This window comes from Furipterus horrens, unplaced genomic scaffold (genome assembly GCF_987537825.1).
Source record: "Furipterus horrens unplaced genomic scaffold, mFurHor1.1.pri manual_scaffold_21, whole genome shotgun sequence".
NCBI lineage: Eukaryota > Metazoa > Chordata > Mammalia > Chiroptera > Furipteridae > Furipterus > Furipterus horrens.
Window position 1 is genome coordinate 1,798,230 of NW_028327191.1, and position 24,603 is coordinate 1,822,832.

Below are 24,603 nucleotides of genomic sequence, written 5' to 3' on the forward strand. Positions count from 1 at the left end.
CAAAAGTGATCAGTGCTCCTGCACACGGCCCCTGTGCAGCGTCTAACTGCCGCCGAGAGAGCGGGGCCCCGCCCTGGTGACCCTGAGCCCACTCACCACCACAGGCCTTATCTGCCCCCCGAAACCCCTCCTTTTGGGCTTCCCAGCTACCTGGAGGGGCCGGGGGAGGCGGGGCATGAAGGCAGAGGAGAGGCCCTCAAAGCCCCGCGCCCCCTCTCCCCTGCGAGGGGTTTTTCTCAAGTTCTGGCCAAGAGTCCCCATCGACCCCGCCCCGGACCCTGAGCACCTGGCAGTGCGGTCTCTGGGTGGGCACCTCTGCTGGGGCTTCCCACAGCCCTGCACGTTGTCCACCACCGTCGCCCGAGCCCCCGCAACCAGATGACCTGACACAGACACCCAGGACCGGCTGTCACGTGCATGATGACACTCCCACAGCCAAGGCTCTCAAGAAAGAACGAGTGCATGGATGACGGACGAAGGCCAGGCCTTCTGTCTCCAAACAAGGACACCGCGTTTCACTTTGGACGCAGGACAGCAAAGGGGATGCGAGGGGTCCTGGACAGCCCTGCCCTGCGCTTGCTCCGTGTGAGCTGCTCGGCTGTCCTGAGTCTGTCCCCCTCTCGTGAAGTGGGGACGACCGCAGCACCTACCTTCCTGGCTTGTTTCGTTCCTGGGGAAGTACATGAGCTAAACTCGCGAACTGTTTGGCATGGTCCCTGGCACGTGGCGGGGCCGCCCAGATGCCACCCGTTAGCACTGAGAACCAGCGGGACACGGGGGGAAGCCCGGGCGGCTGCGAGCTCCCTCACACTCCTCACACTCCACACCTCACAGCCCCTTAGGAGGAAAACTCACAGCTCGTGGTTCATTTGCAAACCAAACGCCTCGTCACCTGCTGAGGGAAGTGAGCGGGAACTACGAAGCACCCTTTTACATCACGTGACTACAGACAGTCAATGACCGTCTTCCAGCCATCGGGGAAGGGCTGCCTCCTGCTGCGGGTTCCATGCGCACAGTCTCTGCCCCTCTGCGTCCTCTGCCCACTGGTGCTGGAAGCCCCCCACCCGCCGGCAGGTGAGCCCCTCCCCAAGGTGACCACCACTCAGGGCTGTGCTGGGCGGGGCGCCGAGGACACGGTGATGAGCAGGATGACAGGTCAGTGCAGATGCAGCCGTTCACGGGCCCCGCACCAGAAGCCCCCCCAGTCCAGACCCCACAACGCTGGGCTTGCAGCTTTTGCAGGGGAAACATCACCTCCTTCCGTAGGAAGGAGAATAACCAGCTTGCCAATGACTGTCCTACAGAGAGGCCACGCACCTGGTCTGACTTCAGCAGCCCCGTGTCCTCCGTGGCTGGCTGGCTCAGGGCCTGCAGGGAGCGGCCGCCCCCGAGTTCCACCACACTTGTGTCCGAGGACGACGAGGGCAGCCCATGGGCATAGATGTCCTCCTCGTCACTGGACGTCAACACCTGCTCCCGTGAAGGGTGCTCCAGGCGAGGCTCGTGGGTGCTGGCCACCAAGGCAGAGCCCGGGGAAGTCCGCTGCCCGCCCGCACTCCACAAGTCACACTCAGAAGCGGCCTCTGCTCTCTGGCCTGTGCCATCCTCCGTGACCGCGGGCCAGGGACTTGAGCCGAGGGGGCCAGGCGCCTCCACATGCACCCGGAGGCGCTGCTCTTCGCTGGCCCCCTCAGCGCCACCCTGGTCAGCTCTGGCCCCCAGCAGCCACCCCTCAGCACTGGGGGCGCAGCTGAGGCGGGAAGGCACTGGGGGCACGTCCAGGAGAGGGGCTTCACACACTGTGCTTTGGGGGCCCTCAGGCTCCAGAACCCCCACCGTCTGGGCCTCAGCAGAGCTCTCCTGTCCTGGGCCAGGTGACTGCCTGTTATCAGGCCCGTGGTCCGCAGGCCCAGGCTCCTCCTCGGGTTCCGTAACGTCTCCACCATCCGCATCTTCCTGCGGGGGCAGCGGCAGGCTCAGCACCCCGCTGTGCGGCTCCATCTCGCCTGCCTGGGTCCAGAGTGGGATGCCCACCCTACGGTCATCTTCACTGCGCATGTCAGGGGCGAGCTCAGGTGTCTCCGGGTCGCTGTCCGCCTGCAGGACACCATTCACCTCACCACTGGGGCTGCTCTCTAGGTCCCGCGACTCGGCGCCCAGCGGGCCCACGGTGCTGCCCACACTCGAGGCCGCAGACAGCAGCGCTGTGCTCCAGGACTGGGGCCCGTCACCGGGAGACTCGCTGCAGGGCGTGGACTCAAGAGAGCTGGGCCAGGCGTCACTGCTTCCGCCCTCTGAGTAAAAACAGGAGTGTTTAAAATGAGGTGTGGCTTTGCATGGAGACACAGATTAACAACCAAAATCGTGGCTTAAGAAAATATACATTTTCAATAAATGAAAAATACATTTTAAAGTAGCGAAGAATAAATCCCTTTAAGTACAAATTATGCCAACGCAGGGCTCCTGCTGCACAGGGCTCTGAGGCCTCACTCATGACATGTTAACTAAGAAGAGAACCAACCCGCCACAGACCAACTTTTAAAATCACTAAAATGCTGAACTGGGTCTGATAAAACTTCCCCCAACACTGCGGTGACCTGGAGCCCGGAGCCCAGTGGGCACCAGGGAGGGAAAAGCCGGAAGACCTCCGAGGCTCGACCCCGTAGCTGGTAACAAGCACTCCCGCAGTCAACGCAGAACGGCCCTGACACTGGTCCCCGTGACCTGCCCCGTCGGCTCGCTGGCCTGGTCAGTGGCTCACCCCAATAACCGAAGCTTCCGTTTTAGGGTGGAAACGGGTGGGCCCAGCCGCCTCGGGCAGGCTGTCAAGCACACAGGCGGGCACCTAGTCAAACCCTGGAGAGACGCGCGTATGACGCAGACTATTCCAAGGCGCAGCTCCTCGGAGGAAGGCCTGCATCATTTCCTGGGGACCCCTCTGCTGTCCCAGAAGGGCCAGTGCCCCCCGAGGGAGACGCAGCACGCTCAGGCCTGGGGGCGCAAGGCGCCCGCATGTGCCTCGCTGCCGACGTGACGTACCTGCCCTCTTCTTCCTCTTCTTCTTCTTCACTCTGAGAGGCTTCACCACGAGCTCCTGGTCGAAGTCTTCCGAGCTGATGAGACTGAACCTCTGCGAGGCAGGCTGGCTGCCCCTGCCCAGCTCCGGGGCTGCCTGCGGCCCGGAGCCGCTGTCGGTGGAGTTGAGCGAGCTGCTCCTGCTCCTGGGCTCGCTGGCCACGGAGGCACCTCGGAGCCTCGTCTCGCAGACTGCGGCCTCCGACGGCCGCTCTGCATGCTGCGCGGGGGCTTGTCCTGGGCACCCTGGCGTCTCCAGACCTTCTCGCACTGAGAAAGAGGAGCTGGCTTTACTACCGTTCATCTGAGAGAAAGTCAACATGCTCACGTTAACCTGCCCTACAAAACAGCCCGCTGAATCCAGAGAAACTAGCAAAACTCAGAGTCGCACAGAAGGTTGCAACCAACGGCTCTTGTTCTCCAGGAAGCTCCTACACCTAAACCAGTAAACTCAGTCCTCACGGCTGCCTTGTAAATAACTGAGCAGGAAGGGAGCACATGAGAGTATAGCGCATCTCTCACTCCGATTCACAAATAACTCATAAAGGAGGCGGGCTTGTCTGAGAAAGGGCTTACTGCTATCTCATACTCATCCAGGGTATTGAATATACCTTATTTCAGTATCACTCAACGGGCACTTGAAAAATATATGTACAAGGTCTGTCCAGAAAGTATAGCCACATACTATGAAAGTGACGTTTATTGAAGAAGATACAAGAAGCACTGTACACAGGACAATGACACCTCAGTCCCCTCCAAAGCGGGCACCCGGGGACCTCACACAAGTCTCCCATCACCATCAGCTGCCCCGACATATTTTCCTGAATCTCATCGATGGTCTGAAATCTCTTCCCTTTCAAAGGTGATTTTAGTTTTAGGAAAAGCCAAAGTCTCAAGGCACCAAATCTGAGCTATAAGGGGACAGAGTCACCTGGGTGATTCGATGTTTCTCAGAAAAACTGCACAAGACATGATACATGAGTGGGCACATTGTTGTGATGAAGCCGCCAGTCACCAGGTGCCCACAGCTGCGGCCACTGTCATTGTATTGCAGCTCACGACTGATGAAGATCACTGAGGGCTGCTGCTTACTCACTGTTTGGCCCGGAGGGGCGAGCGTACCCGTGATGGACAGCACCTTCCCATCAGAAACTATAGTTAACATGGGCTTGATCTTTTCTTTTTTAAGGATATTTTATTGATTATGCTATTACAGTTGTTGCAGTTTTTTTCCCCTTTGCCACCCCCCCAGTACCTCCCTTCCCTCCAGCAATCCCACCCCCCTTAATTCATGTCCATGGGTCGTGCATATAAGTTCTCTGGCTTCACCCTTTCCTATATTATTCTCAACTTCCCTATTTTGTACCAGCCAATTATGCTTCTCAGTCCCTGCACCATTTCCCCATTTCTCCCCCTCCCCCTCCCAGCTGATAACCCTCCAAATGATCCCCACACCTATGATTCTGTTCCTGTTCTAGTTGTTTCTTAGTTTTTTTGTTTTAGATTCATTTGCTGATAGTTATGAGTTTGTTGTCATTTTAATGTTCACAGTTTTGATCCTATTTTTCTTAAATGTGTTCCTTTAACATTTCATATAATAATGGCTTGGTGATGATGAACTCCTTTAGCTTTCCCTTGTCTGGGAAGCACTTCCTCTGCCCTTCCATTCTAAATGGTAGCCTTGCTGGATAGAGTAATCTTGGTTGTAGGTCCTTGCTTTTCATCACCTTGAATACTTCTTGCCAATCCCTTCTTGCCTGCAAAGTGTCTTTTGCGAAATCAGGTGAGAGTCTTACAGGCACCCCTTTGTAGGGAACTCTGCTTTTCTCTTGCTGCTTTTAAGATTCTCTCTTTATCTTCCACCTTTGGCATTTTAATGATGATGTGTCTTGGGGTGGTCCTCTTTGGGTCTAGCTTGTTTGGGACTCTCTGTGCTTCCTGGACTTGTATGTCTATTTCCTTCATCAAATTAGGGGAGTTTTCCTTCATTATATGTCCAAGTTAGTTTTCAATTTCTTGCTCTTCCTCTTCTCCTTCTGGCACCCCTATGATTCGGATACTGGTACATTTAAAGTTGTCCCAGGGGTTCCTAAGCCTCTCCTCACTTTTTAAAATTGTTTCCTCATTCTATATTGGTTGATTTTATTTCTTCCTTCTGTTCTAAATCATTGATTTGAACCCCGGTTTCCTTCCCTTCACCACTAGTTTTGTGTGGATTTTCCTTCGTTTCACTTAGCATAGCCTTCACTTCTTCCCTTATGCATTTGCCGTACTCAAGCGTATCTGTCAAGCCTGTGAGCATCTTTATCACCAGTGTTTTGAACTCTATGTCTGTTAGGTTGTCTATCTCCTCCTCTGTTAGGTTGGCTATCTCCTCGTCTCTTAGTTCTCCCACTGGAACCTTGATTTGTTCCCACTTTTGGGCCATACTTCTCTGTCTCCTCATCTTGACAGGCTCCTGTGTGTGTGTTTGCCTCTGTGTCTTAGGTAGAGCTGTGGCTCCTGTTACATTGTAAGGGGCAGAGCCTTAGGGATTCGTCAGTACAGGGCGACCCATTTCACCACGTTGTGGCGCTGTATGTGGGGGAGGGTCCGAGAGGGAACAATGCCACTTGCCCAGCACTCGCCCCTTTTCCAGGCACTTCACTCACTTCTCATATGTGACTGGAGCCCCTCTAGGTGTTGCCCTGGTGAAATTTCCCAGAGTGTGTGGGTCTGCAGACATTCTAGGACCGAGGGGGCCTGTAAACAAGCGGACTCTGCTGAGAGACCAGCAGTTTCTTCCTCCGCCCCAACCGCCACTGGTTTGTACAGTCAGAAGCAATGAGGCTTGATTTTCCTGGCGCTGGGACCGTGAGCTGTGAGGTCTGGCCTGGGGCTGGGATCGCTCCTCAGGTGTCCCTCCCAGCTTTTATAATATGTGGCCTCTGGCCAGCCACAGTCATTGCTTTGCTGCCACTGCCACAGCCACCACACCATGTCCTCTGTGCCTGGGCTCCGCCCCTCCTACCTGTCTGGATGAATATTGCTTCTCTGTATCTTTGCAGGACTTCCATGCAGTTTGATTTTCTGGTATTTCTGGTTGTTTTTAGTTTAGAGGTAGATGAGATCCTTCTTATGGTTGTGGAAGGAGGCAAAGCCTGTCTACCTATGCCTCTACCTTGGCCAGAAGTAACATGGTCTTGATCTTGCCGCAACTTTGCCAGATCTTCCTCGGGTGTGGAGAACCAGGCGGCTTCCATTGGGACGACCGGGCCTTTGCTCCCAGATCATACGAGCTGTATGGCCTTCCGCTTATGACCTTCCTGAGGAAAGCCGGGGCGTTGGTAGCGGTTTGAATCAAGTCATTAGCAACTGCAGCACAAGGTTCCTTCCGCCCTGGTAGCAAACACCGTGGAACGAATTTTGCCACGTGTTTCATGCCAAGACCCTGCGTCAGAATCTCGGACACAGTGGTATTGGGAATCCCCAGATCAGCTCCTAGTCCTCGCGCTGTCAGTAGCGGATCTTTGCTGATGGCGGCCCGCACACGCTCAGCATCCTCAGGGGTCCTGCTTGGGGCAGCCCTTCCAGGACGTGGATCACTGTCCACGGATCCTCGGCCACCTCTGAAGCGTCTGTGCCGCACTTTTATCTGTGCTGCACTCATGGCATCGTCCCCAAAAGCTTCTGAGTCATTGAATAGTTTCCGTGGAGGAACATTCAAGCTTAGCGCAAAATGTGATGCAGATTCGTTGTTCTACTCACTCAGTCATTTTGAATGTGACGGCCACACAGGACACATGCTCACTCAATGGTGTCTGCCGCCCCCCCACTGACTAGCACAGTGAGGCCGTCATTGTTCACGCATGTGCATTCCAGTCCCCTCTCCTCAGCTGCCAGGTTACACTGATGTCGTGCAAACCATTCTTGTTACATTAACAATGGCTGGACTTTTCCTGGATAGACCTCATATATCTATAATTAAATTTCTCAAAATTCAAGGAGGTAATTTTACACTAGGACAAACTGAAGAAAGATGTTTGTTAAAGCAGCCAGTGCCCGACGCAAACAGAGGGCAGAGACAGGAGTAAGCATGGGATGTCACATCCCGAGTTCTGTCCCACGACTGAGAGCCAGCAAGTTTTCCACCTCCACAGACTCATCCTTCTCTCAACCCGACACCAGAAGGTGACCAGGGCCAGAATGGCTCCAGCCTCAGTCCTCACTGACCTACTGAGTGTCAGACACCATGGCAGGTGCTGCGGCATGGCCACTAACCAGGCAGACAGAACCCTGCCCTCCTGGGGCCGGCAGGGGCAGACTGCAGGCCCCGAGCCCACACTGGGGACCAGAGGGGCAGGATGCAGCTGAGTGAAGCCCGGGGCAAGGACGTGACCGGTGGAAGATCACAAAAGCTAATGGCAGATCTCAGTCTAGAACTGTTCTGTCCAGTACAGAAACCACGTGGTTATTTATATTCAGATGAACTAAGATGAAGCAAAATTTATAATCAGTTCCTCGGTTGCACTTGCCACATTTTGAGTGCTCAGCAGCCACGTAGGGGCAGTGGCCACCTACTGGGCAGCATAGATACAGGGCAGGGAAGGGACCGGCTACTCCAGCCCCAGGAGGAAGGATGAGGAAGGGCAGCGGGTGGCAGGGAGACGGGTTTTCACGTCCCACAGGTTTGCTCTAAGAGTCCAACAGAATGCCTGTGAACTGCCTGGTGACCCTCGAGGCCCCACACATGGGGGGCTCTGGGCCCAGACAGATGTGCCCAGAGGGTCGCCCCCGCAAGGCAGGGGTGGTGTCTCTGGAACTCTCATGGCACTTCCTGAGCCTCAGCTCCCTCAGTAGACACTCAGTACCCTCCCTGTGGGGCTGCTCCGAGGACTTTATAAGATCGTGACTGTTAAGTACTTAGCACAGTGTCTGGTACACAGTGAGTACAAGTGAGAGCGAGGGGGCGGAGCAGGGGGAGGGGCCTGCACGGCTGCTGCGGTTACCACCAGGAACAAGGTCACTGAGCAGCCCCAAGCACATAAGTACCGCGGACTCGTGCAAGAGAATCCGCAGTAAGATTCTCTGCTCATTAGTTTGGGCTTACATGAATTATTACCCAAAAATGTCAAAAGCACACAGGAAGCAAGAACTGCGTTAACGATAAAAGACATATCCCAGATGACAGATTGAAGTGTTCTAATATCTTACACAAATCCAGGTCTTCTGGAGCATTAACCCCGCCCACTGCCCAGAGCATCAGAGGCCAGTCAAATGGGCACTGAGTTCTTGCTCCCACTCACGAGACCTCCCCATGCCAGACCCATGGAAGCAACTCTACCAAGTGGGAGACCCTGTCTGACGTAGGCCGTGAGGAGGTCACCTTCAGGAGAAGTACTGGAAACAGTATTTTAAGAACCACAGGGAACCCTCCAGCAGCCTCCCTGTTTAGATAAAGCTATCATCACTTAACTAACAAGACAGTAAGTTTTATAAATGAAAACCACTGTACACACACAGTACCTTTGGTACAGATACAAACCTATTGACGCTAGTCCTTCCGGTCTGCTCGAAATTCTTATGATGTTCCTATCTCCCTTTAAGAGAAATATTTCATTTTCTGTGCAGGAAACAGATACAATATCACCTGATCCTTCCAAACCAGCAATTGTGGCCTGTCCAAAAAAAAAAAAAAAAAAGTCAGCCCTGGCCAGTGTTGCTCAGCGGATTGTGTGCCAACCTGTGACCTGAAAGGTTGCTGGTTTGATTCCCAGGCAGGGCACAGGCCTGGGTTGTGGGCCAGGTCCCCAGTTGGGGGCTTGAGAGAGGCAACTGACCAATGTATTTCACACATGGATGTCTCTCTCCCTCTCTTTCTCCCTCCCCTCCCCTCTCTAAAAATAAATGAATAAAAGTGTATATTAAAAATACTTATAGATATTTTTAAAAAATCACAAAACCAGGCAGCAGTAACAGATCAGAGTACATAAGCATATGTAGGAACCCAAACAGGTCAGACGGTCACTAAACTTTACTGTGACTTCATGGAGTTTCTCAGGGCGTCTCAATCCACAGCAAGCCTGCACCTGACAGGTGTGTGACTCAGAGCCATACTCCTGGCCGGTAACTTCTCCTGAATGAGGGCCAGTCTCTCCCCGCCTCTCGGCCACTCTGGGGAGTACGTCCTCAGCTGCTCCCCTGCCCTGTGACAGGGAGCTCCTCCTCCCTGGCGGGACCTGCCTGTCAGCCTCCCATGGCTCTGCTCTTAAGAAGAAACTAAAATGAAAGTTTTCTTCTTAATTTGTTTTATCCTGACCTGAGGACATTTTTCATTAATTTTAGAGAGAAGGGGGAGATAAAAACATCCAGGAGAGAAGCATCAGTTGGCTGCCTCCGTAATCGGCCTGGCCAGGGATGGAACATGGGACCTGGCCTGTGCCCTGAGTGGGAACTGAACCCGTGGCCTTTCAGTTATGGGACAGCACTCTCACCAACTGAGGCACGCTGGCCAGGGGGAAAGCTGTTTTTTTTAAGTTCCTATACCCAACTCTAAAGGTAGTAACCTATTTCCACCCTGATTTAAATAGAAATTGTTTCCTACCATGATTTAATGATGCTGAGAGTTGTCTAGGATACATATGGCAAAATAAGGTGTCTGCTTGGGTAGCGGGAAAAGCCGAGGAGCTCAGGGTAAGGACAGCTGGAGAGAGACCCCTGTCCTGCTTGGCGTCGCCCGGGGAGGGCCTCGGACGGGATTCCGTCACTGTCTTTGCCCAGCGTGCGTCCCCATTTAACACACTCGTCATTTGGGAGTCAGAAAAAACATGACCCAAACAGACTACAAGGAACAAGTTTGATTTTGTGCTTAAGTGCAAAAAAAGGGAGAAAAACAAAACCCCCCCGTTCCTTGGCAGGGGCAGGACCATGAACAGCAAACCAAAAACATCTTTTCAAATCTGCCGGAAGCACCAAACCGTCACTGAGCTCCTTGGCGGGCCCGGAGGAGGGAGTGAAACACGAGAACCCACGCCGCCCCCCGGCCCTGTGAAGGGGTGCCCTAGGGGAGAGCCTTCAGACCACGACGTGGCGGCGTCCTGCCACTTACCTGGTTGATGGTGTCTAGAAGGTAAACACTATATTCATTCCAACTCAACACCCAGCCTTCCTGGAAGAAGCAGGAGACAAGCCCCAGGTGCTTCTCAGGTAAGCTGCCGCCTCCCCCGTCGAAGGGCTCCAGACGCGGGTGCAGCTCCCACGGCTTGACTCCTTCGGCAAAGGCGTCCTTCAGGATAAAGGTGGCCTGCACCGTCCCCTGGGCGTCGGCCTTCCACAGCCGGAGCCCTGGCCGGGACGCGTACAGGGTCAGGTCGCTCTGCTTGCACAGCCCTGGGATAAAACAAGCGCCGAACTTCCCAGCGCTGCAATTCAAAGGAGGAGAAAACAGACGAACTGGAAGTGACCGCTGATGTGAGCCGTGAGAGGGGTTTTTTGGCTCAGTCTCAACAAGGGGGCTTTTTTAGAGCCCTTCTCTATGCTTGTCCCGTCAGCCGAAGCACAGTCACCCCTGCGCCCAGGGGACAAGGTGTCTGTCTCACACGCTTACAACGCCCCCAGGTGGGGCCCAGGGACCCCACACACACCACGCAGATAAACCTTGTCTGGGCATCATGGAACTGGAGAGTGTTATGCTGAGTGAAATGAGCCAGGTGGTGAAAGACAAGAATCATGTGATCTCACCTAACACAGAATCCTAATGAACAAAACAAATAAATGAGCAAAACAGAACCAGAGGCGTGTAAATAAGGAGCAGACTGACAGCGACCAGAGGGCAGGAGGGGGGAGAAGGGGGGAAAGAAGGGGAAGGGTCTAGTCAAGGAACTAATATATATGACCCATGGACATGGACGACGGGGTGGGGACTGAGTGTGGGGGAGCAGGGAGGTGGGCGGGGCAGGGCAGAGCCATGGGGGAAAAGGTGGAACAACTGTAATACAACAATAAAATAATAATAATAATAATAATAACAAAAGAACCAGAGGCATGGGGAGAACAAGTTGTATGGATGTTTCTCTGCACTGCGGTGTCTCACTGGGTCCCTCGGTAACTGCACCCCTCTGGACAGGGCCCAAGGAGGACATCACAGATCAAGTTCACTTTGACGCAGAGGCTGCTGGGCTCATGGAGAACACTCGCAGACAGCAGGCCAACCAGCACTGTGTTTCCTCCCAGCCCTCGGTGGGTCTGCTCTGGGGAGGGCCCCTAAGAGAGATCCGGACGGATTCTCACGGGGCAGCCAGGGCCTCTTCCTCCTGCTTCTCCTGTCAAACCAATTTCTAATTGGTGACCCAACTCTTTCCTCCCAGTTATGGGGCCCCTTAAAGATCTCCTGTCCCTTCCGTGTCACGTGCTCACCTTAGGTAACAAGTGCTCCCTGGGACTGACACTGAGCGAGCCCCTGCGCTATGTCAGACACTGAGGGGTGCTGTGGGGCCGTGCAGGTCAATCAGACGCGACCCTGGCCCTGTCTCGCCACGTGCAGCGCAGCCGTGGGTGTGCACGGTTACGGCAGCATCCAGGGGACTGCATCTGAGCTCAGAGATCGGCTCAGAGAGGAGTACACAAAGGGGACACACTGTGACCGCCGCGTAAGAAGGCAGGACCTTGGACACTGAGGGACAATTAATTACCAGGTGGAGAAGAGGGGAACAGGTATTCTGGGGAAGGGGACACGACTGAGCAATGTGCTGGTGGGTAGCTGGTCAGGAGAAGGTGGAGAATTTGGGGGTGACTAGCTAGAGACAGGTGTCAACTGTCTTGAAGCCCAACTGGGCCACCATCCCTCCACCTGCAGTGGCCCTGAAACACACACTGGTGTCACCCTGAACCGGACATGAGAACACTAGCTTTAGGGTCCAAGCACAGCAGGATCCTAAAATCCTAAGTAAACTAACCTAGTTTCTTAATTTTGGTGAAGATGATTTCTAAAAAATAACTGATGGTGTAGAAAAAGCACTTTGGTTTCCTCCATGAGCCGCATTAGCGCGGAAGGAGTGCTTTCTGGGGAACAGTGGTTTCTAAGCTGATCCAGGGCCTGTGGCGCCACTGAGCCCCACACGCAAGGATGTCTGCGGCGGGGGCAGGGTGCGAGCCCAAGCTGTGACCATAACCTCCACTGCCAGACGCCCCATGGCCACCACAGAGGCACGACGGTGACACTGTCCCAGAACCTGATGCTGGCTCTGCCTGGGGTGCAGGCTCCCCACCACCACACCCACACCCACCGCTGCAGGCAGGAGCTGCCGACACAGGGCGTCGGACGCCTGGCCTGCGGGAGACTCGGCAGTGGGTACGGAGAAGGTCCCGGCGCAGGACAAGGCCACAGAAACACAATGGAGAACAAAGATGGGACGTGTCTGGGGACGGCTGGGGCCTGAGGCTCTCTGGGAGTAACACATGCTTTGTCCAACCTGAAGAGGCTCAGGCTTGATCAAAAGACCCACCATGGTCATCTGCCACCACCGAGTCCCCCCCAACCCACCAGCCCCCTTCTGCGTCCACAACCACTCCGAGCCCTGGCCTGCTCCCAGGCCTTGGCCTCAGACGTCCCAAGACCAGAATGCACGGCCCTCGCTCGGGGCTTCGGCTCCACCTCCACCTCCGCTGCAGCGCAGGCCTCTCCCGACCACTCTCAGAGAAGCCTCCCGCCCCCGCCCACGGCTTCACTGCCTGTCTCCTCCCAGCACTTCCTGCAGCCCAAACGGGCATCTAGCTTGAGGGCACAGGCCTGGCCCCATCCACAGTGGGCACTCGCCCAGCGGTGTGCAACGAGCCCCCACGTCTGGGGCGGAGGCTGAGGCCCTCCTAACCTCAGTCCCAGACAGCTCGCAACAGGAAGAGCCGGCAGACATGCATTCGGCGTCACCCCCGCTTCCTGAAGGCTCAGTGAAGGGACAGACTTGTGTCTGCGTGCTGGAGCAGAGCCTGGCACCCGGCACGCCCGTCCCCAAGCCCCCGGTGAGGCGCACAGGAGGGGGCTCAGGCTTCAGGGACGGCCGAGGGACAGGTGTGAAGGGGAGGGCCGCCGGGCACGTGGCCCAGGCGAAAGGTGACGGGCTTGCTCGTCTTCACGCCCCACCTCCCTCCGCGGAGCCCCAGTGCAGGGAGGCGCTTGCAGACAAGCCTGGACTGACGCCAGGCAGCAGCGGACGCTGGCCGAGGGGCGTCAGGGCCGATGCGGGGCGCACTGAGCCCGAGCCACACGTCCCATCGTGCTCCCCTGGGGCCGACAGGGAACCACTGACGCCCCGGGCGCTCAGCCGGGCAGACAGAAGCCGAGGGGCAGGCGCGGCGGTGTCCTCCACAGCCAAGGGCTGCCACGCGGAGCCGAGAACAAGCGCCCACTGTGCAGCGGGCCTTGGCCGCTGTCCCCCGGTGGCACCGCCAGCCTCGGCGGGCCCCCACCAGCACCCGCCAGCCCCCGCGTCTTCAAGCCAGCTGCTGTCTGCTCGCCACACCCCCAACCTGCTCCCCCTCCCTCCAGCCCAGCCGGGGCCCTTCTCCTGGGGCCTCCTCCCCCCGCCCCACTGCAGAGTCCTACCGGGGTGCTTCCTAGCGGGACTGGGAACGTGTCACCCATGTGCAGCCGCCGCCTCTCCCCACACGGCTGGCGGGCAGGTGGACGTGGCCCAACCCGTCTTGTCAAAGGAGGGACAACCTCCCAGTCTGGAACGCTTCACCCCTTCCCAATCCTCCCGCCCTCCAGACCCCGGAACTCGTGGCGCAGCGGCCCACTGCAGGGGGACAGACTCTTCCTCTGACGCAGCACAACGCATCCTGGGTGGGCTGCGGACCCAGCAAGAGCCCCCGGCTTAGGGCCGCTGTGGGCAGGCAGGTGGCAGACCGGACCCTTGGGAAAACGTACAGCCTCCTGTGTCACCTCCGGCTGGCGCGCTCGCGGTCTTACCTTTTCCTTGGCTGGGTCCCCACCTGCCTGACTGACTGCTCCTCGGTGTAGAAGAGCAGGCTTCTCTGCAGGGTGGACACCAGCAGCAGCTTCTGGCTGTAGTCCAGCTGCACGATGGGGGACGGCTCTGCCAGCACCAGGTGGGAGCTGCAGGTGCCCTGCGAGAGGCGGTCCGGTTACCCCAAAGGCCGGGTCGCCGTGACCCGACCTCTGTGGCCAGGAGCGCTTCTCCTGTCCTTTTTATTTAGGTCCAGCTACACCTTAAAGTGCACGCTTAACTCTCGTTAGTCAGTGTCGACCCCCTGCAGCGGAATTACGCGGGGAAGCCCCTGCTAGCGAGAAAACAGTCAAAGTTAACATCTATCGCAGGCTACCTTGAGCCTGACAAAGGACACTAAAAATTCTGTATAATTTCTTTTCAAGTGTCCTCAACAGACAGTTGAAGATATAAGCAGAAACATGCTGCACCACGCATCAGATTTACTTATTATAATGGAACACGTGGGACTGTCTATAAAATTATCGTGGCAGCAACCAGCTAAGTTCATGTTACACTTTCTCTCCACAAAGCAGTTCTGGGGACACTTTATTCCTGCCAACCGAGAGTCAGAGAAAACAGGAATAAATTAAGATGAGAATGGTGTTGGGTACAGTCAAGGACAGAGGAAGGTTCTAGGAGACGTGGCACTGCTCGCACAGACTACTTCCGGGCGCCACAGAGCTGCCTGGGTGAGGCCCCTCCCCGGACGCAGTGTCGTCAGCTAAGGAGCGCACTGTCGGACGCGCCATCACAGACGCTTCGGAGGGAAGAGGGAGCAGCAACCAGACCTGCTGGGCAGGTGCGCACAGAGCACAGGCCACCCTCCTAAGGACACAGCCCCGGCCACCACCACGACGAAGATGCAGGAGCCCCGGTGCCCTCCAACAGCAAGGGCTCTGGGCAAACGTCCCGCCCACATTCGCGGTGACGGACGTGGGAGCTGCTGTTTCTGACTCGCCTCGTGACGAATGCAGTGAAATGCACTGAAACGAATTCTGCAGAAACACGCACGCGCCCAGGTCTTCTTTCACAGCCCTCCCAGAGCACGTGTGTCCTCTTCTAAAGCGAGCAGACTGCTGAGGACACCGCTCCCTGCGTGAGGGGTGCTCTCTGCTGCCCACAGGCAAGTGCACACGTGGGGACCCTGAGCGTCACAGACTCCCTCCTACCAGCAGCAGGTCTCACAGTGTGGCCTGCAGCCCGAGGGTCCCCGGGACCCTTTCCAAGGTGTGTGCGAGGTCAGACAGCCCTCCCCACGGCGCCAGGCTGCACCAGCCTCGTTCGGAGCAGACTCTGTGCTGACGCACAAAGGGGCGGGGCCTCGAGGGCCCTTCTGAGCCGGAGGCCCAGCTCCCCCACCACCCGCTTGCAGCAAGTGTTTCTGATGCAGAAAGATGACAATGTCTTAATCCTGGCCCTTGGGCACGGGTACGTCTGTGCGTTGTCCCCTGCGTACAGAAGTGCTCTGTCCTCTCAAGGCAGCAGGCGCTGGCAGCGGAACCAGCTTCAGACGCCTCTCTTACTTGGAATGCTGTAGTTATTCCAACTTGGGTATTGGACAGACATTTATGAGGAGAACAAAGTGAGCTTGTTCTTCAAGGACAAGTGACAGTATCTGTAGCTGATGATGAAATTCAAGTTTTCAAATGAAGATCAGAATTTGAACCCATGTATCTGCCCTTGTGAACCTGAGAGGTCCCCAGCAGCTAAAGACTTTTCTGATCAGAATAATGGCTAGACTAACAGGTGCCTTCTTCAACATTGTATAATTAAACGTGTCGACATCTGGAAGCTCGGCCCCGCCCAGTGGGTCCCTGTGCTCTAAGTGACCATGGCAGACCACGGATTTTACAGTAACAGAGCACAGAAAACCCATGCAACACGGCTGCAATTCCACACAGTAACTGGCCTTTAAAGAAACTGCCGTTAGTCAATTTGGGGACAGAACTAAAGGAGAACATCCACAATTCTCTAAAAAGGCTATTAAAATACTCGCCCCGTTTCTAGCTACGTGTCTGTGTGAGGCCAGTTTCTTTATATCCTGCACCCCAAACAATGCATTTGCAGCAGAGTGGACACAGAGTTCAGCTGTCTCTACTACCCCAGACGTGAAAGATCCACAAAAACGCAAAGCAATGCCACTCTCGCTTATGTCAGCATGTGACAGGTTTATTATTTCAAAATAAAATTAATGAGTATTTTTAGATTTCTTAGTTTGCTTTCTAACACAGCGCACGCAGCAGATATAACTCATACAAAAACGCAGCGCTGTGGGGTCCTCCTCAACAGCCTGAGCCACGGAAGCCACTCAGCTAGTAGTTGCTGAATTCCCACTACGCGCCAGGAATGAGGGCCACAGATACTAACACGACAGGACCGCGCCACCGAGGGGTCAGTGCAGGGAGGCACGAGGCCGCATGCGCAACGGGAAAGGCTCTGGAGCAGCAGCTCAGTCTGCAGCTGAGCTCCGCCAGCTACTAGCTCGTGACCACGGCCTCATGACCGCGTCCCTTGGAGCGGCTTCCTGCCTGCACTGACTGGGGCCACAACACGCAGCTCAAGGCCCTCCAGGAGGATTAAAGGAAACAGCAGACGTGAGGTGGCGCTGGACTGGTGCTGCCACCAAACGTCCCGGCCGGCCACTCTCCCACACAGGCCGTCTTGTGCAGGCTGGGCTGGGCTAGGGCCGAGGTGCCTGCCCCCGAAAGCATGGCCTCTGTCCACAGTGAGGACCAGGAAGGGCGTCACGTCGCTCCTATGAGCAATTCAACAAATCGGCAGTGACAGGGGCTTCTCTCCCAAGTAGGAGAGACACCAGGAGAATGAAAAGTGCACCCCCCAGCAGGAACAAAGGCCCCTCTTTAATCCCAGAAGCAGAAGCTTATGCGACATTAGGAAAGCCCTGGAAAGAAAATGTGACAAATAACAACTGCGATGACAACAGGACGCTGAGGGAGAATACACGTAACTAAACATACAACATGAATATCACTTCTCTAAACGTAACGTCAACAACACTTCTGAAAATAAGTTTACCTGGTCCAGATCCAGAGAAGAATAGACGATTTTCCCTCTGTCGTCTCCGGAGAACAGTTTCATCCCGTTGGGGCTCCAGGCCAGAGCTGTGATGCCGCTTTTGTGAACGCCAGTGACGTCAAACCTCCGAAGCTACGAGCAGAGACACACACATGAGAAGCAGCACGAGGGCGGTGGAGCCCCCTATGCGTGGACGAGCAGGGCTCCATCCGCCTACTGACCTCAGGCCCAGGGGACAGCCAGGGACCCCTGCGCAGGGTCAAACTGCCCGCGTGCGCTCTTGCCCAGTGCTCTACCAGGAACAAACGTGCTGCCTGGTTCTGAAGGACACGGCACTAAGCTCTCCTGAACTTTCATTTTCTGGGCAGCGAGGATTCCTCATTTTCAGCTGCACGAGGAACCTGCCAGGAAGTTCAGCGACACTACGGGATTCATGCTGACCTGCTTATTTCGCCCGGGCAAGGAAGATACAAGCTGGAAAACCGCGACCCTCCCGGAGGCCGTGCCCGCAGCCACCAGGTCATCGAAGCAGCTCAGCAGCTTCACCGCCGTGATGGACTCAGCTTTTCCCTAGGGGAAGTGTCCAGAAACAGCCTGTGAGCAGGTGGCTCTCAAAATGGAAGCCGCACCAGCAGGCGGGAGCTTCATGGGGCTGCAGCCAAGCGCACTGCTGAGAGAGAACGTGTACAACCCAGAAATAGAATTAAATGTTAAACCCCCCTTTCCTTTTTTGGTTTCTAAACCTTTGAAATGACAAAATAAAAAACTGCGTTTCTCATGAAGGAAGGGCTGATCACAAGTGTGAAGACACTGAGTCCTTATCAAGAGCGACGAGGGGCCTGGACAGGCGGCCTTTGCCCTGCAGGGGTCTGGACTGAAAAGAGCCACCCCAGACCCAGCTTTCCTCCCTCAGCCACTGCGCCCACGGCCCGCGCGCACAGCCTGGCTGCAGGGTCAGCGCCACAGCACGTCAGGGGGGCTTTATAAATGGTCCCTGGTCTGTTCTGGTTCTCAGGTCAGTCACCAGTGAATGACATCAACGCAAGTAACAGCCCGGCTTGCGGGGCACGGGTACAAGCACCGCGCCCAGGCCGGCTTGGCGCCCACGCAGTGGCCGGCGCTTATTCGGAAACCGGTCGTTCACAAAAGGGACGCAGTTTTGTTGACCTTGCTGATAAACTACCAGATCCCCTGTGCGCCGCTTCGATCCCTGCTGTGGTCATTTAGGCGTCGTCTGTCTGTCAAACAGGTGAGCACACCCTCTGCTCAGGGGACTGAGTTGGCTGCTATGGTGACCTACACTGCAGTAAGTCGTGGTCACCGCGCCGAGCTTAGCTGTGGCAACATGGAGCAGGCCTGCAGCCATGGGGATGGGGATGACTGCGCTCACTCCCACGGGGGCCTTCAGAGCTCCAGGATCCTCGGGGGCTATAAATGCCCCTGGAGCCAGGTGGTGGCACAGGCAAGGGCTTTGGAGCCGAAGCTGCAGGGAGGAAGAGGGGCCCTGAAGCCAGAGGTGATTCGGAGTCGGGTGCAGGGGGGAGGGCTAGGCAGGAAGACCAGTGGGGAGCCTTAGTGATCGTGAGACCAGAGGTAGTGTACCCCCCCGCCGCCCCCCAGAACTGACAAACGGAGCGGGCGAAGGCAGTGCACCCGAAGCAGACAGGAGACCGTCCCAGCCCTGGTGAAAGGGACAGCAGCGGCAGGGAGGGCCGCATAGCCTGTCGGGCGCTGAGCGAGTCCCGGCGCCGGCAGCTGGAGAAGCGCTCCTGCAAGTGTTGCCCCCGGCGCCCTCACACAGCACACGGGTGCGTTCTGGGAATGAATCCACAGGCCTGGCAGGCGGAAGGCCAGGGAGGCTGGAGGAGAGGCAGGAGGGGCAAGGACTTGATCTCCTGGCATGTGGGGACCACGAGCGATGTCCTGGGAGCAGAATCCACTGGCGCAGCTCTGAGGGTAGAAAGCGACAGAGCAGGCATTGGTAATTATAAACTCTGCCACCACATCGGGAGTCAAAACCATCGACTGCAAATCTTGCCACGTCGAAGCACCAGTTAACAAGTGTGTAATGTTTCTGAATGAACGGTCTCAAAGGAAAGCGCATCCTCAGATGGGCTGGAAGCCTGAATGTCTGCGTGCAGTGCTTATACACATGCTCTTAATAAAACAGTGTACAAATCTGAGCTAGTTATTTAATATGATTATTAATAAGTGTTATGGTTCTTAAGAACCAAAACATCCCAAGAATCAGATTATTCACATTTAACTGCATTTCATGTAGAAACAAAATACGAGGCTTCAACTTCCGGTAGTACCAGCCTAGCTATTCCAAAAACAAGTCTCGTCAAACTCCTAGAAATGCTGAGTAAGAGGCAGAAAACATCCCCCTAAGTGCAGAGCTGATGTCTAGAAAGTAAAAAACATCTACAGCAGCCAAAAACCAAGGGAATGTGGCCGAGCCAGAACAGAAGCCAGCCCGGACGCTGCAGGCCCCCTGGGGCTCCCGGGCCAGCACCGGAGCCTCGGTGTGCCGAGCTGAGCCGGTAACAAGGACAAGGCTTCAGGCCAGGGGAGGGGGAGAGCTGGACCCCAAGGACCCAGCCCGCAGTGGAAGGGGAGCCAGGGGAAGACGGATGTGCGGGCAGCAGAGCTGACAAGGAACCCTGTCTTATCTCAGGCACCGACGGGAGGGAAGGCTCCCTAACACTCTGCCGTCACAAGCCTGCCCTGCGCAGCGTCAGAGTCTGCGTCTGTCTTCCTTTCCACACAAAAGCAGCTCCGTGCCGGGCCGCCGCACGAAAGTGCTCCTGTGTGAGTAGCGCCCCAGTCCCTTCCTGTGGGACACGGTCTTGTCCAGCGCCTGCAGCATCTGCCCAAGTTAGGGTCGGCCACACAGCTCACAGTGGGACATGAGCACAGGGAAACAGGCCCCTGAAGAACCAACTAGAAAAGTCAGTAATAGAATGGGATGACCCCCCACCCCCATACAAGTATTTCATTTAGACTGGAGAGATCCAGAACATAAAAGAAATATGCTTAGAATTTTTAAAGAAACATAAGAGGAAACTAAAGCAGAAGAGCAAGCTACTACCAGAAATAGATAGTAATAAAAAAACGATCAAAAAAATTTAAAACCTTAGTGGTAGATTAAAGAGCAGATTAGTCACAGCTGAAGAAAATACTGAACTAGATGACAGATCTGTGCAAAATAGGACACAAAAATATAAAACTACGAGCCCTGGCTGGTGTGGCTCAGTAGATTGAGCGCAGGCCTGTGAACCAAAAGGTCGCCAGTTCGATCCCCAGTCAGGGCACAGGCCTGGGTTGCTGGCTGGGTCCCCAGTTGGGGGCGCGCGAGAGGCAACCACACATGGATGTTTCTGTCCCTCTCTTTCTCCCTCCCCTCCTCTCTCTCAGAAAAGAAATAAATAAAATCTTTTGTAAAAAGATAAAAGTATGAAAGAGAAGTTAAGAGTCACAGAGGATAGAATATGAAGGTCCAGCCTCTATCTAACCCAGATGCCAGGAGGCATGGAGAGAGAGGAAAGGGAAGGCAGTCCTTCAGAGATAAGGGCTAAAAACGATCCAAAACTGATGAAAGACCTGTACCCTCAGGAGCACAAGCCTGAACAAGACTCATGAAAACAAAACAAAACAAAAAGCACATATATGCCTTCAGTGAGACAGTAAAACCTCAAAGACAATGAGAAGACAGTAGTACATCATAAAAAGGCAAATAATATGAATAATTATTAAAAAACAGACTTCTTCATAGCAACAGTGCAGCCCGGAAGACAGTGAAACGTCATCTTCGAGGTGCTAAGAGGAAGAGCTTTTAGCCTGGATGGTGTACCTGCCTAAACAGCTCAAAGCCAGGGGGACCTTCAAACGAATAAAAAACCGAGACTACTCACCCACCAGGAGACCTCAGCACAAGAACTACGCACAGACGGGCCCCAGAAAGAGGGGTGGCTGCACAGGGAGGGACTGAGACGTGACAGAGGGATGACTGAAGCAGCTGGGTGAACACAAGGGGGCCTAAACGGTGGCGATACAACACAGTGACAGCGGCCCATGTAAGGAGTGAAACGAGAACGAAAACACTAGACAGGCACATGTACGGCGGGGACGGTCAGACAGAGGCGCCGTAAGGAAACTACAGTTGACCCCTGAACAGTGTGAGGGCACGGGGTGCTGACCCCACTCGCTCCCAGGCAGGCGAAGACCCGTGTGTAACTTCTGACGCCCTCGGAACTCAACTACAGCAGCCTGCTGCTGACCAGAATCCTTCCCAGTAAGTAATTACCATATCCATGTTACAGGTGTTATATACTGTATTCTCACAATAAAGAAAATAAGGAGAAACTGTATTTATAGTGCCGTACATACTTTTTGAAGAAAAAAATCTGCATGTAAGTGGATCCATGCAGGTCACATCCATTTTGTTCCAGGGTCACTGTCCAGACCAATGTCATGAACACAAACATAAGACCAAAAAAATCCTTTTGTTAAAAAATATTTTACTTATTTACTTTTAGAGAGAGGAGAAGAAAAGGAGAAAGAGGGGGAGAGAAACATCACTGGGAGTGCATCCATCAGCTGCCTCTCACGCGCCCCCAACCGGGGACCTGGCCCGCAGCCGAGGCCTGTGCCCTGACAGGGAATCGAACCAACGACCCTTTGGTTCACAGGTTGGTGCTCACTCCCCTGAGCCACACCAGCCAGGGCTGGACAAAAAATTTTAGCAAAATATACCTAAAATGAATACAGCAAGGTTTTTAAAGAGGACAATATAACATGAGAGTGAGGTTTATAGCAGTAATGCACGGTTGGGTTAATAACCAAAACTCAATGCATATAATAACATATTAACAGAATGTAGAAAAAAACATATTATCATCTCAACAGATTCAGAAAAAGTGTGAGACGGGTTTCAGTTCTCACTCATGATACAAACTCTCAGAACAGGAGTAGAAATAAAAAGCATCTGGAGGAACCCACAGCTGGGGCAACAGTGAGAGACTGAAAGCTGGGGCAGAGGGCACGCTCACGGGGACGTCACACCGGACGGCCCAGCCGAGGCAGGACATCCAGGAGGAAAACTGAGGGTGAAGGAGAACACCTTCACAGGCAGACATGAGCCTCTGTGCAGAACACCTTGAGAAATCGACAAAGCAGGACGCAAGGAATATACGAAATCCACTGAACTTCTATACACTAGCACCGAACAGTGTGGTCTGGAGTGAAACTGTGGGCCAGGGCTTCCACCATCTGCAAGTGACAGAACCCTCGGCAGCAGACTGGTGCACGGGAAACTCTGCTTTCCACCCGTGGGCCTTTACTCCTGCACAGAACAGGCGTTCCAGCACTCAGCGTCAACAACCGCGCGGGGGTTCCCGCACGACAGCAGGCGCGGCCCTGACAGCAGCCAGGTGCCCTGAAATCAACTCAGTTCTGACACCGCCCACCTGGAGACAGCATCTGACCCCACGGTGAAGGGCTCGGACTCCTGGGATGACTTCGCCCCCTTCCGACGCCAGTGCTCCCGACTGACAGGGCGGCTGGAGGCCCCAACACCCCCCTAGAGTTCGATTAATGTGCTAGAGGCTCACAGACCTCAGGGAGACGCCTGCCTCCGAGCGTGGCACCGTGGCTCGGCCTTTCTGCTGACCAGCCCTCAGCCAGGCCTGCTCAGGCTTACGCAGCAGAACCAGGATGCGCCCTGTGCTCCATTCCAATAATGTCTGTCCTTTAGTTGGTGCGTGAGATAATTTCTGTTTAATATCATTTTGGGTCCATTTTGATTCAGGTCCATCATTGCATTTATTTGTTTCTTTCTTCAGTTTTTCCTTCTTCTGGATCCCCTTTCTTGCTTTCCTGTGACTTGTATGTACATTTTTTAAATCCCATTCTGACAGCTCTATGGTCGCTTTCACCGTTCCGGGTGGCAGAGGCTGTTTTAGCGACTGCTCCAGGGATCACAATCCCCTTTCCAAGCAGAATGTAGAGCCCTTCCAGCCATGGAGGTCCCTTACTCTCTTCTGTTACGTTAAAAGCTGTCTCATGTACTACGACCTCTGTACACATTAGAAACCTGACCACACGTGTTTTTTAATTTTTGCTGCCTGTTAAATGTAATTTGAAAGAACTCAAGAGGAGAGAACTAGCCTACTGTATTTACCCAGACATTTACTATTCCTCCTTCATTACGGATGCTCCAGTGATTTTCCAGCTGGTCCGCTGGCCACAAACCCTAGTTTTCCTCCATCCGAGAATATCCGTATTTCACCTTCTTCCCTGACAGACAGGTGGTTTCACTGGGTCGGGACGTCCTTGCGGACAGCTCCTTCCTTGCAGTGAGTGCTGTGCCACTGTCTTCCAGGCCCGACGGCTCCTGATGAGGATGCTGCTGTCATTCCAATCACGTTCCCTACAGGAACTGTGTCGTTTTTCGGTGGCTGCTTTTAAGCTTTTTCTTGGTCTTCACGATAATAGTTTAACCATATGTGCCTGGGCACAGGTGTCTTTGGTTTACCCTGTCAGGGGCTTGCTGTCAGATTCATAAGTCTTTATGTTAAGTGTTTGAAGTATTTGAGAGATTTCAGATAAAGTAATTCATAACTACAGTCGTAAAGGTGAGTAATGGTCTTAAATGTTTGGGAGAGTTGATCAGTGAAATCTATAAGCTATTAAGCAAAGAAAAGAAATAATGTAGTTTTAATTTTTATACAAAAAATATTAACATAAACTCGAGAGCCGTCTGCCCCAGCTCAGACAACAGTGCCATCGTCACTAACCAGCTCCTGACCCCGGGCCAGTCCTGTAACCGCCCCGGGCCTCAGCGGTCCCCCCAGTATGATGGGGACACAGACAACTCCCCCTCACAGAGTCTGTGAGCACGAAAGAAGTTCATACACACGTAATGATGCCTGGCACTCAGGTCATGTCACAGCGTGCAGGCGATTTCTGTTATTTTAAATTGAGCACAGAGGCTTAAGAAAAACTAACTTTTTAAATGAAGACTTTTAATAAGTTGGATACTGATTAAAATACAGGTATCTGGAAGCATTTCTCTTAGCCTGTAAAAGCCCACTAAGCACAGAGGCAAGTCTCGCAAGGCCGTGATGTAGGGGCCACAACTCAGTCACCTGGAGTCTCTCAAAACGCAGCCGCAGACACCAACCAAGCAGGTGTATTCGGTGAAGGCCGCGGACGCCCGGTGCCCCCACAGCTGCAGTACAGAGGCGCCCGGCAGCTAACGCCAAACACAGGCTGGCTGGGCCCCCAGCCCCGGTGTCGCACGGAGGTGACCTTGTTTAGGATGCACAGCTAGCCAGTACTGGCACTGATCCTTTCTTCATAGCTAGTCCAACAGAATAACCAGAGATTATTCAAGTAAATCTGTCAAGGTATTTTGAAAAATAAAACACTCAGAAAAAATGCCTACTTCCAAAGTTTCTGACATTAAAGTGTTCTCATTTAAAGTGATTTGATTTTTGGAGGTGCA

General features: G+C 54.4%; 1 protein-coding gene across 2 annotated transcripts in view; it reads right to left on the reverse strand.

Moving 5' to 3' along the window:
• Positions 1-24,603, reverse strand: part of TECPR2 (tectonin beta-propeller repeat containing 2) — a 63,445-nt gene that overhangs the window by 33,225 nt on the left and 5,617 nt on the right. For both annotated transcript variants that reach the window (XM_090265572.1, XM_090265571.1), the window contains exons 3-9: positions 17,538-17,666; positions 17,097-17,228; positions 14,021-14,178; positions 10,163-10,475; positions 8,600-8,732; positions 3,040-3,345; positions 1,318-2,294 (exon numbers count right to left, since the gene is read on the reverse strand). In XM_090265572.1, the coding sequence (XP_090121698.1) occupies positions 1,318-2,294; positions 3,040-3,345; positions 8,600-8,732; positions 10,163-10,475; positions 14,021-14,178; positions 17,097-17,228; positions 17,538-17,666 (2,148 nt within the window). The remainder of the gene's footprint in view (positions 1-1,317; positions 2,295-3,039; positions 3,346-8,599; positions 8,733-10,162; positions 10,476-14,020; positions 14,179-17,096; positions 17,229-17,537; positions 17,667-24,603) is intronic.